The 17,658-nt window shown below is 39.0% G+C and overlaps 1 protein-coding gene across 3 annotated transcripts in view; it reads right to left on the bottom strand.

Moving 5' to 3' along the window:
* Positions 1-2,681: 2,681 nt before the first annotated feature.
* Positions 2,682-17,658, bottom strand: part of zmat4a (zinc finger, matrin-type 4a) — a 112,850-nt gene continuing 97,873 nt past the window's right edge. For all 3 annotated transcript variants that reach the window (XM_048187260.1, XM_048187258.1, XM_048187259.1), the window contains one exon: positions 2,682-4,471. In XM_048187260.1, coding sequence (XP_048043217.1) covers positions 4,467-4,471 — 5 coding nt within the window. In that variant the 3' untranslated portion in view covers positions 2,682-4,466. The remainder of the gene's footprint in view (positions 4,472-17,658) is intronic.

Raw genomic sequence — 17,658 nt, 5'->3', positions numbered from 1 at the left:
TAACAGTGCTTGCTGTGGTAAAAAAAAAAAAAAGTGCCGGGGGTCTCCTCTCGGTTGAAATTGTGCTGCGAGGAATGGGGGTGGGTGTGTTGGGCCTTCATCATGTGAGAAGTGCTGGTACGCATAGGATAGGAAGGTGGGTGTGGGCAGGTTTCAGGTGTCTTGAGGCAGTTTATCCGATTGGACCAACGACATTTCTTATCATATATGGAGATTATATATATCGAGCCTGTTTATGTTGTGCTGTGAAATGCCCTAGACCAGAGATTCTCAAACATTTTTCTCAGCTGATCCCCTTTGACCTAAATGAGGTTTTAAATGAATATTTCAGTAATTTAACAAGATATTCGCATGTTCCATTTCTCTGATGTTGGTTAATGGTGAAATGACATGCAGGTAAACAAAATATTGAATCATTTAAAGGTGCTACAGAGGATCTTTTCGTCGACTGAGAAACCAAAGACTGTTACTGAGTTTCTGAAATGAGCGCATGCTTAAGAACAACCCCCCTCCTTCACAGCTCATTTCAAGGGAACGCCTCCCAAAACTCGCGCACAAGCATTGGAACACGAGTGTTTGTTTACCACCGGCATTCGCTGTGTCGTGTTAGTGGATTCATTATGTCGGACTCACCGCAGGTAACTCATAATCTGCAGTTGTTACTCCTGTCTCCTGACAAAAATATTGCATGCAGCGCCTGTAGAGTGTGGAAAGTTACTGGAGCGCGCAGCCGCGCTCGTCTCTCACAAGGAACGTAATGGCAGTGATTGACAAGCCAGAGGGCCACGATCATCGCGTAAACGATTGGCTGATGTTTTTAAGGCCCTACCTCGTGCACAGATGATGTATATTAATATTATTCCTTTCAGTGCACCTAATAAATAGTCTTTTATCAGTTAGTAAAGACAGTTTCAAGTAATAATGCAAAAATGTATAAAACAAAACATCCTCTGTAGCACCTTTAAATATATTTAATAATATTTTAATCATTGTGTTTTTATTTTGTTTTCATTTTAAAATGATTTATTTTAAGATTTTATTAATTATTAGCTTTTTGTCAACTTGCAAACCCCCTGCAGTTCTCTCACAAACCCCATTTGGGTAACCCTAGAGTAATCTGTTATTTATTTATATATTTCAGAAATTATGCATAAAGGGAAAAAATGTATTAATGCATAATTAATCAGGATAAATTTTTCTTCTGATGCCTTTTACTGAGTTTGCATGTGATGCCCAAAATCTATTTGCAAAAAGAGGGAATTATAATAGCATTAAAATTAAATTAAATAAAGAGTTTCATTTACAGTGGTTCAACAATGGTTTCTTTTGCCTGCTAGCCTGTCGGGCCAGTATTCCTAATTTTTACCTGCCCTGCATAACAAAAGAATAATCTATATTTATTTTTGCCGATGAATTTTTATATTTGCGAAAAATATTTAGAATTTCCATTACACATATTCTTTTTTTTCTTTACAAACCTGGAAAGTATTTAAAGCTATAAATCAGCTCCATAAATTCATAAACAAAATTGAATGTTCTATCAACCTGGCCCAGGCCAGCAGGCCATCCTTATTAATGAGCCGTGCACTAGCATTTCTATCATGTTTTCATACATCCTCACATGGTCATTTTTTAGTGAAAACCATGTAATGTTTTTGGAAGATTGTCAATATCTTCGCTTTTGTATCTCCACAAAGTGTATGTTCTTAGAAAACACAAATGTGGAAAAAATAGATACCCCTGATCGTTTCAGTGGATCTGCTTTTCCAGTGCAAGGACACAGAACAGGGGCTTGGATGACTAGATTATTTATGGCTTTGGTGAGCTGCGGTCTGTGGGGCCTAAAAGGCACTTACCTGTATACCAGAAATAACAATCAAGAGGACGTAGATAGCTCTGCCATCCTGTAAGCAAACCTGAGTGAAACTGCACATCAAAGCTTTCACATTGAACTCAGGGATGAGTTATATCTGTTGTTTTTTTTCTCTCTTTTCTTTCCAGGTCAGCCACTGGACTCTGTTGGGATGGACAGAGCTGCTTTATTACACACTGTCATTTGCTCACATTAACATCTCTACACAGTCAGATCCCTTTTGGGAGCATTCCCCATTTACATTCCATTATTTAAATTTCCTCATGAGCAGAATTAATGACTCAGGCCTTCTGATGAGGTGCCGCCGTTGCCGGCATCACTTAATTAGAATAATCTATCTCTACGGGTCAGGATGCATGAAAGGGGGGCACAGCAATGGAACGTTTCATTAGAAAAGTTCATTATCAAATAAATGGCTTTGACTCGCAGAGAGACTGAAGGTGGAGAGGTGCTTGGAATGAACATGGTTGTCTGAATATCGGTCCTTTGAGAGGGAAAGGAGGATCGAAAGCGCAACAGCTGATTTTTTGGTATCTAAGGTAAAGTATCGGAAGCATAGTGGGATTCTGGCAGGCAATTTCATGTCATGCTGCAGTTTAATTAGTGTCGGAAATGGGACGTCTGAATGTTAATTACATTTGATGAAGGCCTGTGCTCAGAGTGAATTATGAACCTGTGACGCTCATTGCAGCTTAAATTGGGAAATAATAATGTCCCACAGAGAAATGACCCACTGAGCATATAAAAAAGCATATCTACTGTAAATGTCTTAATAATGAAGGTAAAAATCAAAACACTGTATCAGAAGTGATTTTAAGTGCCTTTTATTTCTTTTTTTAGACACAGTAGATCACATGACCCAGAGCACAAAGAGGGAGAGAACAGGAAGTTGCTCTCTTTAAAGGGAACACACACTAGTTCCAATGAAACAATGCATAAATTAATTTTTCCATCTTTGTGACAGAGCAGTGATTATTTGTGCACTGAATTGTTCTTTGTTAATAATAAAATCTTTATATACATTATGACCGATTACATCCCACTACACTTGGCTAAATAATACGTTATGTTGATCTGGCTTTGATAAAGTGTTTATTAATGTCATGTGTCAAGTATCAAGATTTTTTGCTTTTTCTTGACTGTACGAAGGGATAAACATCTTTCTATAAATAGTAAAATAAGAAAGGAATAATGTACAGACAGCCAACCATTATCAAAAAAAAAAATGCATCAGGTGTCCTTTATCACCCTAAATTTTATTTTGAGGATAATGACCATGTAATTGTACATTAACATACAATTTTAACATAATTTATAAATAAATAATTTTTTGAGTTGATCTGGGTTGAAATGATTCTATTAGCTCAGCTGCAGAGACAACAGAGAAACAGACCATGAGCACAGAGCAAAGGATTCCTGGATTTCACAACTGCCGTTATGGAGAAATATTTGACAGTTGAATGCAACAATTCACTAATCAGAATCAAGTATTCCAGAGAGTCGTGCAAAAAAGTCATAGATTAATTATTTTTTTAAAGTAAACTGCATTTTTTTTAATATATATATATATATATATATATATATATATATATATTTAATATATTTTAAAATACTTTTTAATAATAATAACAATAATTCTGAAGTATTAGAATATTATCAAAAACCAATTATTACAGTAAATTCGTACACATATTCTAACCTGTTTTCACAGTGGCATGTAAAATAAGTGACGGACAATGAAGGATTAGCTGCTTGATCTTTGTTTTCTGAAGACTTATAATTTCATTCTGTCCAAAACTTCAAAAATGTATTAAAAACCAGACCAGAAATCTAAATAGGCTGACATTAGCTTACAAATATTCTCAAATGCCCATTATTCAAACAGCTATCTACAGATCACACATACACATACAACAAACACGTCTAGTAAATTTTGTTTCTGTAGAACCCTGCCCCAAATGCCCATATTTTTAGGCCAAAACCACATAGATAATTGTATAACATGTATTGTTTGCACATAACAACAAATAGTGCATAAAAATGAGAGACATAAAAGTAAAATGTGGACAACAGTTTCTATAGAGTGCATTCTCTTTTTATGTTAACTTTTGTTATGGTTTTAACAATTAATTTGGCAGATTTTTGGACAGATATTGCTTAGCTGAGAAAGTGACCACAAGTACGGTATTCAGTCATGCACACAACAACTGACTGAGTTTAGCTATATAAACTTCCGGCGCAATAACGGAATAAGTACCAGATGGGTGTCACTGGATGAAGTCACATCTCCTCCAGAGATTCAGAGCCTGATGTCTGTGTTTGAGTCATGAGGAGGAGAGCTGCTGTAGAGGAGGCTGGGAGGTAGAGAAAGGGTTCGGGATGACTAAAGGCTGACTTTAAGAGGATCTTCAATCTTCTTTTGCAGTCAAATTGAGAGTAAGACAACAGAGTAAAAGAAGGAGATAGAGAGAGAGCGAGAGAAAGAGAGACAGAATAGAGGCAGAAAATCCCGGGCAAGCTGATCACAGCTTGTCTGACATCAATCCAATCATCTAGTTTTTCCCACTGGCTCACTGGACACACAGCTGATTTTTTAGGCTAGAAAGAGAAAAAAAGAAAGTTCAGAAGGTCAGATGATACAGTATAATGCTCATTGCAGTTGAGAACCACAGTATTGTAGAAACCTTTGAATTTTCACCTATCCAACCCTAGAGGAAAACCTTTCAGAGCTCAGCTTTAGGGCTTGGAGTGGTTGGTGTTCAATCCTATGTCTCTATCAGGACAAGTTTAAAAGCTAAAGTCAAAACACAGTAAATGTACTCCACACTCAACACAGAAGTACACTTCCATTTCTCGCTGTAATGACAGGGCTGGAAAAAACTGTGAAAAATTTCACTGGAACAAAAGATAATAATGTGCTGTGTAAAAACATGAAAGTGTTATGTCATCACACATTACCATAACCCAGACTCTAATGCTTTACACCGATGCAGCTATAAAAAAAAAAAAAAAAAAAAAAAAAAAAAACATCTTGCAGTAAAACATGAGGGAGAAATTACACCTGAGGCCTGTAATTTGCCAGCAGAATCATTTCTATATCCTGTAAACCATGTTCACTTCTCATTAAATATTTACATTGAAATATTGATAAGTGGCTTTTAACCTTGAAAAAGACAAATCTTCAAAAGGAACAGTGAAACAGAGGAAAATCTGTGTTATTTGTCTTCTTGTTGTCAAGAAATATTCTATGGCTCTGAACTGGTTTTAAACTTGGGTAAAACTTAAATCAGGTCAGCAACTCAAGGATGAAGCCATTGAATGTTGTCATCATAAGCCGAGTAGAATTTGTACAAATCTTGCAAGATTCAGGTGACTTGTGCCAATAAAATGTTCTGTATATTTTCTGGATGACTCCAAAGTTACAAGGAATCATTATTCAAGAGTTATGCTATCTCAAGGAAAGCTGAAGGCTCAAGAACATTCCTTAAAGTTAGAGATTTGAGGGCACTGTTGATTCAGTTATCAAGAAGAGAGGCTGTATACACCCAGATGTTACTTAGAAAAGGATGTCATTGAAAACCATCCACACAGGCAAGATAAAGTCTTGGAAGAGAAGCCATGGAAAAGCCAGTAATGAGTTGTAAGGGATATTATTGAAGTCAATGTGCACCAGTAAACTATATCAAGAGCTCTGCAGAACATTTGTCTGTATGGAGGTGATGATGCCACAAAAGAAGATATTACTCAGGAAGAATCATAGTGATTGTGACTAAGCTGCAATGTGAGGGATAAAACTGTGATTAAATGATCAACAGCCCTTTTAACCTTACTTAAAGAGGAATGGATTGTGGAAAAAAAGCAAGATAACAAATGCTACAATAGTCTGCACTAAGGTTGTAAATCTGTATTTGAAAACACAATAAACTGTTCTTGATTTAGACAAAAGCATCTGCTAAACGACTGAATGAAAGTAACTACTTCCTACATCCGCAATAGTGTGCTATTTTTTTTAATGTGAAATTAAAACAATTAATATTTTTGCAGTTCTTTGACATGAAAGTATCAAGGACGAGAAATGAGAGACTTGATAAAGGTTCTGATTTATAGTGCACCGTATGTGATATGTAACCATAAACCAAAGCAGGAATGACAGGTAGATGGCTCATTATGTTGAACTAAGCACACGATTAGAGTAATGCTAACTGACTGCATGGAGCAACAACAGCACCAGTGAGAGCACTTCAGACATTTAAATACAGCCCTAATCTTTGACACGCTCCAGTATTGTTATTACCGACACGAGCCAAACAATGGACACAAAACCCTGCGAAAACACCACTTCATGTGACATTTCGAAGGACTCTGCTAAGGTTCAGGTCACTTGATACAGTGAGAGGAAGAGGACTGTTTATCTTTGCCATAGTAATGAAATACCCCAGATGCCTCTCCAAAGGGCAATTTGCATTCCAGGCCTCAGCACTAAAACCATCCTTCATTTCCAAATGCCAGGTCTCAGAGGATTATACACATAAATTCTGTAGCACACAATCTCTTTAAAACAGCCTGGTAAAATCTAGGAGGACCCCCACCCCCAATTGTCTCCAATTCAAGTCTAAAGTAAATTAAATCTTTTTGACCATAACTTCAGTGGCTAATTGATTCCATAGTTTTGCACACTGTACATGTGATGACATTCAATTATAATTTTATTTCTTCATAAACTTTTTTTTTCCAAAATAAAATGCATTAAGTACCACAGCATATCTATATATTTTACTATTTTATTATTCTATTCTATTCTATTCTATTCTATTCTATTCTATTCTATTCTATTCTATTCTATTCTATTCTATTCTATTTTTAAAGGTGCACAACAGAACCTTGGCCTTTCTATCTGCATATGTGGTTGAAATATTTTTGGTTTTGGTTTTTTTTCTTCTGCACAAATGAATCTGATGGTTTGAGGTATACGCATTGTTGCCTGTGATCACCATATAAGAGCAGGTCTGTCATTCTACACCAAGACCCACTGACATTAAGAAGAAAGTCCTAAAGTCATATATGTATGTAAAAAAAAAAAAAAAGAAGCCTGAGCAAGTAACAAAAGCTACCAGTAGTAAATTTCACCTCAAAACACAATGCACAACACATTTTCCATCTTCGTAACATTGTCCGTATATGACCTTCACTAAACCTCGAAGATGCCAAAACGGTTGTCCATGCTTTTATAACCTCACGCATGGACTATTGTAACTCACTGTTTTGTAGCCAAACAACTAAAGCCCTTAATTGCATTAAAAAAAATTAATACCTCAGCTGCTCGTGCCCTTACATTTAAAGCTGCAGTAGGTAACTTTTGTAAAAATGTGTTTTTTACATATTTGTTAAACCTGTCATTATGTCCTGACAGTAGAATATGAGACAGATAATCTGTGAAAAAAATCAAGCTCCTCTGGCTCCTCCCAGTGGTCCTATTGCCATTTGCAGAAATACACCGCTCCCGGTAAGAAACAACCAATCAGAGCCAGGAGGAGTGTCTTAGCAGTGTCAATCAAGCTCGCGTGCACGCTGATCACACCCCTCTCATGCACAGTGCGTACAGGCATTCAAATTCAAGATTACCGGTGTGCCGCAGCTTTGCTTATGGCGGACAAACAATCCAAACTGCCAATTCCTCGAGTGGCACCTGCTCATAAAATAAAGACAGGTAAATGGAAAAAGACAGATGACGATGATAAAAAAGCTAGATAGATAGAGCCCAAAATAAAATGAGGGTAAATATCGGAGCGGCTTTTCCGAGGTGGAGGGAGCTACGTGTCCTGAAAGGATTAAAAACCGATGCAGAGTTAGCCACATTACTGCTTGACAAGTAAGTATCTCTGCTTGATTTGTTTCATTTTTTAAGAACTACACAACTAAGGTAATTTCAAAACAGGCCTGCCCGTCCCCTGCCTGATGCTCTGCGCACACCACGTCTTCCTCTTCTCCCCGCCCGTTGACTCCTCGAAGTCGCTGTGGGTGTGAATTGTGGGTGTGAGCCCATTGACTACATAACCTAGCATACAGATAAAATGTCACGCACTGTGCAAAGCAACTATTGAAACCTACTAATTCACTGGCTTGTCATGTTGCTGAAATAATGTACTAGCAAACCTTATTTAGCATTACATATCGATAGAATAATTACTTGCATACTGTAATGTTAGTTACCGTTATATTATCTTACTAGCTATTTATTACTTATAGAAATAGTGCAACGTCATATAGTTACATTACATGTATTGCAAAATACGTAATGTTTTGAGGACCAAGTTTGTAGTCAAAGTATGGGCAGGCCATAGTCAATGTTAATCATATTGTTGATGTTTCGTCCGTACCAGTGAATGTGCCATAACTGTTTATCCGCCGTCATCGGTGGCCCTGCTTGCTTACTAGCCTGCACATTCACGGCAGTCTCCGTTGTGATGGGGGAGGAGCTGTGGAGGGATGGCTGTAGCGCAGCATAGAGCAAGGCTAAGTCAACGTTTTCTAAAAACTCCCTACTGCAGCTTTAACAAAAAATCAGCTTACATCACACCCATCCTTCAGCAACTGCACTGGCTCCCTGTTGTCATTCAGTTGCATTCAGTTTAAAATACTTGTCCTAGTTTATAAAACTCATTTATTTACAATATGTTTTGTTAACTGATGGTACTTTTATTTTAAGATCCATACTTATTTCGACTATTGTCTTGTATGTTATATGATCACCATCTAACTGCCTGTTCATGTTGTTGTACACTGATTATATATCTGTAGTATTTGTGTTATTTGTCAATATTATGTAAAGTGTCCTTGAAAGGTGCTATAAATAAAACATTATTATTATTATTATTATTATTATTAAAAGTAAGCTTTATCCTACTTTCAAGATGTTTCTGATTACTTAACAGGTCAAGCTCACAAACTGAAGTTTGTACTGCAGAGAACATACTACCTTCCTCATGAGTTTTTCATACAGTATTTGAACTTGTTGCCTTTCCACTTAAAATAGCTGTACAAAACACGCCATCCGTAGTTAATAATTTACAGTTCTCACATCCCAAATTAAGCAAAACGAAGTAGCCTGGAGCAAAATTTTACATAATAATCTTTACAGCTTTAGGTCCCACATTGAAATTAAATTGCTGTTGCCAAACCAACGCTGACCTCCATCCACCTTCTCCCTCCTACCTTCCCTTCTTTCCTCCCTCCAGGGTTATTTTCAAGTGCTGAGCTTAAGTACAATGGAATGGTCCAATTTACACCCATGCAGTGTTTTGTGGTTTCACCTTGTAGAGCAATTGAGATTCTGAAAAAATACTTTTAACAATGTTCTTTTCTTTTCAGTGTTATTAAGAAAATAAAGTGTTAAATGAAACAAACATTTCATAAAAATTCCACAGTGACATTGTACTTTTGATTCTGAGACCCTTTCAATTCCAAGGACTGACACATGGTCATTCATGTGTGATTTCAATTACACAGACCTCGGTATGAGCAGGACTCAAGCAGCAGGACCCTGAAAGTAAATGAGTTGCAGTAGTGGTGATACATTCTTTTCCTAAGGCAATGCTCAAGCAGCTTCCCTATTATGCTTCTGAGTGGAGGGTGGGTGTCTCAGGATAGAGACATCAAAGCGTCATGGTCTGCAATCGCAGCTGTGATGTAAAATGGAGGAAGCACTTGGGGCATACAATTTGCATTGAAGTTGTGGGATTGTGTATGCTAAATGCTGTTCTTCATGTGTAGGGTCCTCAGAATGGATCTGCCCACTATAGTGATACTTTAGAATTTTACAGTCATTTACTGTATGTTTCAGTGGTTACCAGGACAAAATCAGAAATGCTATTGAAAAAAACATTTTTTGTTCCCCAAAGAATCATTCAGTGAAAAAAGCATGAAAAAAAAACACATTTGAAAAATACCTTTTTGAAAACTTTTGTGCAATCATTCCATTGGTGTTAAGTTCCCATTCAGTCAGTCACGTTTGACATTAAGTCGATACTGACGTAATGCGGTCAGCTCTGTGCTTTCCTTCCTTCAAAATGGCTTGGAGCGGAAGCTGTCCCCCTCCACCTTAAAGGTCTATGTGGCCGCCATCGCAGCACATAATGATGTGGTCGGTGGCAGGTCACTAGGAAAGAACGACCTGATCATCAGGTTCCTCAGAGGTGCCAGGAGGTTAACCCTTCTATGACTCGCCTCTGGCGGGTCAACAGAGAGCTCCCTTCGAGCCCCTTGAGTCAGTTGAGCTGAAACATCTGTCATTAAGACAGTGCTCCTGACCGTGCTTGCTCCCTTAAGAGGGTTGGGGACCTGCAAGCATTTTCAGTCAGCGAATCGTACCTAGAATTTGGACCGGCTTCCTCTCACGTTATCTTGAGACCCCGGTTTGGATATGTGCCCAAAGTTCCCACCACTCCCTTCCAGGACCAGGTTGTGAACTTGCAAGCGCTGCCCCTGGAGGAGGCAGACCCAGTCCTAGCGTTGCTGTGTCACATTCACGCATGCACGTTTATGTGGACTGCATGCAGAGCTTCAGAAGCTCTGAGCAGCTTTGGAGGTCAGCAGAAGGGAAAGGCTGTCTCCAAACAGAGGTTGGCCCTCTGGATAGTGGATGCCATCGCCTTGGCGTACCAGTCCCAAGGCGAGTCGTGCCCCCTTGGGTTGCGAGCTAACTCCACTCGGGGTGTTGCCTCCTCCTGGGCGTTGTCGCTCGGCACCTCTGTAGCAGACATCTGCAGAGCAGCAGGCTGGGCGACACCAAACACATTTGCGAGATTTTATAATCTCTGAGTGGACCCGGTGTCCACCTGTGTGATGTCTACACATAGTTAGCCAGGGGTGTTTGCTTGTTTGTGCCATTTCCCTTGGATGAGGGAATGCGAGCACTTTTCCTGCTCCTCAGTTCAGTTCCCCACATGGTGAACCCTGTGGAGTTCCTCCTGCATCCTGTGGCAGCCAGACGTGGCGGAGGCATCCGGTGCCAGGTCCAGTACTCGTGCGCATGCCTGGTTGGTCAACCCTTGTACTGGGCTAGATGCCCATATGATGTGATTCCCCTCAGGTAATCCCATATGTGTATGTCCATGGTACGGTTTCCCTGAAAAAAACAGTGTCTTTCCCTGGGCAGCTCTGCTCTGCCCTGTCTCTGAGTGCTAGAGTTCCTCCCTGGAGGTAGGACCTATGTCAGGGATTTTCGGGGTCAGTCCATATGTGTCTTCCCTCGGGTCAGTCCATATGTGTCTTCCACACGTCACCTCCCTTCGGGCAGGGTGTGGTCTCCGTAGTTTTCCCCTCCCTTGGACTGGGAACGCTTTCCTGGTGTTTTGGTCATGGCTGAAAAACGTGGGAATCGAATCCCGAAGCACTCTTCCCGGGGGGTAAGGAACAGCATCTTCGACTATCCCCTGAGTAACGCCCTGTCCGCTACATCCCACCGGTATGGATGACTTCTTCGGGCTTACTCCGGACGCTGGAAGGTTACGACTCTGTGGTAGCACTTGCTTTGGGCACGCCAGCATCTGCTTCTCTAACACTCGTAACGTGGCTCAGTTGCTATGGCGTTTTCCATTGGACCCCGTTACGTCAGTATCAACATAACGTCTCCGTTCCCTCCTTCAGGGAACTGGGGGTTACAATAGTAACCTAGACGTTCTTCATGGAACCCCAATGCTAACAAAGAACCTTTATTTTTAAGTGGAAAAATGGCTGCTTCAAGAATATTTGACTGAAAGGTTCTTTGGGGAACTAAACGTTTCTTCTATGGCACTGCTGCAGAAAAATCTTTTTGTTTTTTCATGTTGTTTTTATTTTTAAAGGTAAATAAAAGTAAATCTCATAGTGAACAGTAAAAACATTAAGACGACAGTATGAAGTATGAAGTATGAAGACAATAATGGGAGGTAGAAAATAACGTGTAAAAAAAAGAAAGAAAGAAAGAAAGAAAAGATGGCAGAGGCATGGCACCATAATGTAGTGCGTACCTCTTGTCCACTATTGACATAGCAGGTTTCAGGGGCGCCGTTTACAAGGGGGACAGGGGGGTCAGGGGGGTCAGGACCCCCGCAGTTTTGAAAAGAGAGAAATCGACCCCCGCACTTTTGATAAGGGCTTCAATCAGTCAAACTATATCATCTTTTAGCTTAGGATATTTTCTTTCAAATGAGACCATTTTCACGTTTCTGTGAGCTTTCATTCGTAAATAATCAACTGTTTTGTCACGGATGTGAACAGGAAATGCACTCTCGAACGGAGAAACACGTGATCTCCAAACCATCGATTAGAGCGTGCTAACGTTTTAGGACAGGTCAATGGTATATAAGGGTGTTTTCACACCTATGGATCGCTTGTTTTGGTCCGAAACAGGGACTAAATTTGTTACAATGTTGCATTTTCTTATTGGTTCGGTTCACTTTCACATGGCAACATTTCAAAGCGTACCAAAATGCGTTTAGGCAAGTCACATGCGAGTAAAACTGCCCTCTTATTGGTCAGAGTTTTCTTTGCGTCATCCATCAAAATAATGATTGACAAGTTCGCTCCATGAGATTATTGTGGCTTTATTTGAAACTGTCGAGACACGCAAACACTTTATAAATGTAGCCGTCTTTCCCGCTGTTAAATTATATACTACATTCATATTAATACTGCGGCAAATTCAAACGCGCGCTCTTTCTCTCTCTCGGTCTGTCTCTGGTTTCCCAGCGCTGTGTAGTAGGCGACCTGTCAGCGTGTCGAGAGAGACTATATAGGCTACATTTTATAATGAAGCAGAGCAGGAAAAAGGCTTTGTCGGGACAGCATTCTCACACGGAGAAGTGCAATTACACAACAGCGGCGCTCGTTGGTTTACATCTGTGGTAAATAATGTGCTCACTCACAGAATCAGACACTACCGCTTTTTATATCGCATTTTCCGTTATGAATTATGATGTCATTTGGTTCGTTGGTCCGTTAACTGGGTCGGATTGCTTTCACATCTCAAGCGAACCGCTCCAGAGTTCGTTTGAAAGCGTACCGAGACCACCTCTTCAAGCAGATCTCGGTACGCTTGTTTGGTCCGCTTTTAGTGCGCACCCGAGTGCGATTGCTGCTTTCACACCTGCTCAAACGAACCGCACCAAAGGGGGAAACGAACTCTGGTACGATTCAACCGAATTAAATGAGGCAGGTGTGAAAGCACCCTAAATCATGCCCGAACGTTAGCGTTTGTCAGTCAAGCCAAACCGTCCATTCAGAAACCGAGAAATTTTACAGGAGGCTGATCTCTCAGGTTGATGCGCGAACTGGATTTATAGTTTATGGACTGTTTTGATTTCGGTAATTACATCTAGAAAGGTAAAAGCATTGATGGCATCTATTAAAGAGATCCCTGAAAGCGAAACTAAAGTGATTATTGCCTCGACCAGCAACGCAGTGGGGAGGACGCACGAGAGGAGCGTTTAATAGGTATGTGTATGGGCTATTGTAATACTGCATAATGCTTATCAGTGGCATGCACTTTGATCGCGAAAGTGAAAGTGTCCTTTGCGGTCGCATCGCGGTGACCCCGTGTTCCCATTTCTCCCGATGTGAACCGTGAGCTCCAGTCCATTACAACGTAAGGCGGTTAAGGCCCGGGCATACTTCATTTCCCGCATTTCGCTCAGCCTTTCAAAGAAGCTCCTTTGCCCATGAGCGTGGAAAGACGCATGCACACGTGCACCGCCCGTGGTGATTTACATGTACATTTATTCATTAACAACACCCCCCCCCCCCAACGCAGTTTGGTCCCCCCCACTTTGAAAATGTCTCCTGCGCCCCTGGCAGGTTTGAGTTCTTTTCCTTATCTCTTTTGTTCCACTTCACTGTCCTATCTAATACACTGAAAAAAATTGAGTAGTATTTACTTGAAAAAAGCTTGGAAACAATTTTCACTCAGAAAAGGCTAGTAAATTTACAAAAAATTGTCAAGTAAAAGCCTAAACATAATTATAAGGAGCTTTAATTAGAAATGTTTAAGTTAAGTTTACTTGGGAATTCCCAGTAAATTTTATTGACTCTTTGTTTGTAAATTTTACTTAAGTAATGCTTATAAATATATTATTATTTATTGAATTTTTTACATAAGAGTCCATCACTGTAAAAAACAATATGTACAATTTACTTTTGAACGTTTTTGCACACATATTTAAGTCAATTTACATATGGAATTAAGTAAACTCTACTTAACTAAGTTCAGTAAAATTATTAAAGAAAATAAGTAATTTTAACATGGCCAGTAGGCTAAAAGGTTGAGCAATTTCTACTTAGTTGAAGTTTCCTTTGCAATACATTTTAAGTAAATAATACAATAGATATTGTGTAGACACCACATCTTCGTATTAGAAGTAACACAGCACCTGAACACAGAGACCTACTTGGTACACAATACACAATGATGGTAACATTCGATGGATCGTTTTTTTTTAGTGTGAATGTGCCATTTTGCGTAGAAAATTAACTCCAAATGTCACAAATTGGCAAGTTACTAAACATAACCACAAAAGCAATGATAAAACATTGTAAATACAGCTGGAAAACAGCGAAAATCGAATTCATTAATTATTCAAGGCCCAGTGCATGATGGGAACACCAGAAAAGTTGAGTAGTTTTACTTAATTTTATAATGTTGATATTTACGCTTTAATTTCTACAAGATTAAATTGAGTACTAATATAGAATTTACTTAGTTTTTTAAATTCTTGCCTGAACTAACTTTTTCATGTAAAAATTACATTTGTTTTTTCTGTAATATTTACTTCACCATAAAATATTTTTTTACAGTGAACCCCATAAAAAAGAAACCAGGTTATTCTGGTCAAGGTCAAGTTTTTGTCTGACATTCCTCTAACTGTAACAACTAACTGTGTAGAAAAGGAAAGTGAAAAGCAACAAGATAATTAAAAAAGGAGAGCAAACCCATAGATCACTAAAATGATAATGGAAAACACTTTCACTCTTCAAAGTAATAAAGAAATGGATGAGTCAGATGTGTCTGTATAAAACGAACAAGTCTTTACAAATAAAATGCAATTAATGCCCAAGTCATCCATAATGCCAAAGCAGTTCTTTCAATCTAAAGTCATGTTCCTGTAGATCAGCTGGTAGATAATGACATGATCAACACAAAGGTCATGGACTTGATTCCCATGGAACAGATAAACTGTATACCTATAGATACACTGTGAGTTGCTATGAATAACAGTTCTGTTAAATCAATACATTTTAAAGGGGGTGGTTCTGTAATTGTTTACTCACTTTGTCATGTTGTTCTAACCTGTATAGACTGCTTACTTAAAGACATTATTTTGATTTTCTTTTCCTTTTTTTTGCTCCACACAATGAAAGTCAATGAGGTCTAAAGATGTTTCGGACTCCGCTGACTTTCCTTTTATTTCTTCAAAATACCATCTTTTGTGTTCCACATAAGTAATAAATAACATGAGGGTGAGTATCCCAGGAGCACTGAACATGTCACGATTAAACATTTGTCTTCTCCACATTGTAATTTGTCAAGACAAGAAGCGTATCCTAGTTACATGGAGAAGAGAATTATTTTCAAATGTATCAAATTAATCTCAATCTCTCAAAAGACGATACTCATTTGACATGATATAAATCATGTCAGTGCAACTGGGATACAAACTTATGTTAATTTAAGCACAAATCACTTTACTGTGAGATGATATTGGGATTAATGGGACCTAAGCACTGTGTGAGACTGAAACAAAAAACAGAAACACACTGCTGTCTGTCTGTTTTTATTCTCTGTCACACATAATAAGTTCTCATCTTGTCTCATCACAATATGAAGCCAAAAGCAAACAATTTTGTTTGAAGACTGTCTTAGGCTATTTGTTCAGACTGTAACAAAATCAATACTTCATGTTTTATCGCTGCTTGGAGTGTAGACATGTTTATTTTACACGAAAAAATCAAGATTACCCTAGGGAGCTTACTTCTTGTGTGAGACAAACAAATCAGCTGAGATGTTTGGAAAATGGGGCAAGCAAGATTGAAGGCAAATAGCTTGTTGCAGACAGGATGGGACTGGAATCAAAGAGCTGTCAGGTGGCTGAGCGGAGACATATCTTCCTGGCTGTAAGGTTGCTGAGCAGGAGAATTGTAAGGGGAATGAGATGACGGACAGAGGGACCAGGATGAAAAGATTTCATTAACCAGCAGGGTTAAAAGCAGTGGTTGGGGTAGAGGAGGGAAGGGGACCTTGATGAGTTCATAAGTAAGGCATTTTATTGTGTGCTGTTAAGTTTAATGTACTGTACATCATCTTTTATCGCTTCAGCTGAAAAACAATGGGGAAACAGACGAGATTCCGAATGCATTTTATAGGTCCTTTCCTAACCTTTAAGTTGCCGTTGGCGACAGCTAGTAAATTGAGATTTGTAGTCACCATGTATGGGTCTTTTTATTTAAAGGCAGGGTAGGCAAGTTTGGAGAGGCTAGCAAAAGCAAGCTAGCTTTGACCCTTCAGAGCGCTCTCCAAAGCCACAACTCCTTCAAAACACATAAACATGCACAGCCAGAGCAGAGTCTGCAAAGGCTGCGTTAACACTGGCACAAAAAATCAGATTTTTTGCTCACATCTGACACAGATTGGAATTAGTTGCACGCGTGTAAACAAAAAAAATCAGATTTTTTCGCATCCGATCTGGGCCACTTCCAAATGTGGTTTTAAATCAGATACATATCCGATCTCTGGACATGCAACCTACGTCTAAACACACATATGCGATTCCCATTGGAATTCCAAGCCACCACAAGGCGAGGGCGACACGTTTGCTTACTAAAAGGTAGCTTTAATGTTGTATTATGAAGCAGACGTGTCTGTATATGCACTCACACTAAAAATCTGCAGCTTTATTATTGAGGTAGAAACTTTATATTTCTATTTTTTCCTTGAAAGAAGTGGCGCGCACACACACACACACACATTCAGCAGCTGAATTTCAACCTCTGCCCGGTTAAAGGTGCCCTAGATTATGTTTTTAAAAGATGTAATATAAGTCTAAGGTGTCCCCTGAATGTGTCTCTGAAGTTTCAGATCAAAATACCCCATAGATTTTTTTTTATTAATTTTTTTAACTGCCTATTTTGGGGCATCATTATAAACGCGCCGATTTTATACTGCGGCCCCTTTAAATCCCATGGTCCACGCCCACAGAGCTCGCGCTTGCCTTGAACAGTGCCTTAACAAAGTTTACACAGCTAATATAACCCTCAAAATGGATGTTTACAAAGTGTTCGTCATGCATGCGTCGGATTATGTGAGTATTGTATACTGTTATATTGTTTACTTCTGATTTTGAATGAGTTTGATAGTGCTCTGTGGCTAACGGCTAATGCTACTCTGTTGGAGAGATTTATAAAGAATGAAGTTGTGTTTATGCATTATACAGACTGCAAGTGTTTAAAAATGAAAATAGCGACGGCTCTCTTGTCTCCGTGAATACAGTAATAACCGATGGTAACTTTAACCACATTTAACAGTACATTAGCAACATGCTAATGAAACATTTAGAAAGACAATTTACAAATATCACTAAAAATATCATGTTATCAATGATCATGTCAGTTATTATTGCTCCATCTGCCATTTTTCGCTATTGTTCTTGCTTGCTTACCTAGTCTGATGATTTGGTTGTGCAGATCCAGACGTTAATACTGGCTGCCCTTGTCTAATGCCTTTTATAATGTTGGAAACGTGGGCTGGCATATGCAAA

Source organism: Megalobrama amblycephala, linkage group LG4 (assembly GCF_018812025.1).
Source record: "Megalobrama amblycephala isolate DHTTF-2021 linkage group LG4, ASM1881202v1, whole genome shotgun sequence".
Lineage (NCBI taxonomy): Eukaryota > Metazoa > Chordata > Actinopteri > Cypriniformes > Xenocyprididae > Megalobrama > Megalobrama amblycephala.
The sequence above is the reverse complement of the archived record's forward strand: the minus strand, read 5'-3'. Positions and strand labels throughout refer to the sequence as shown.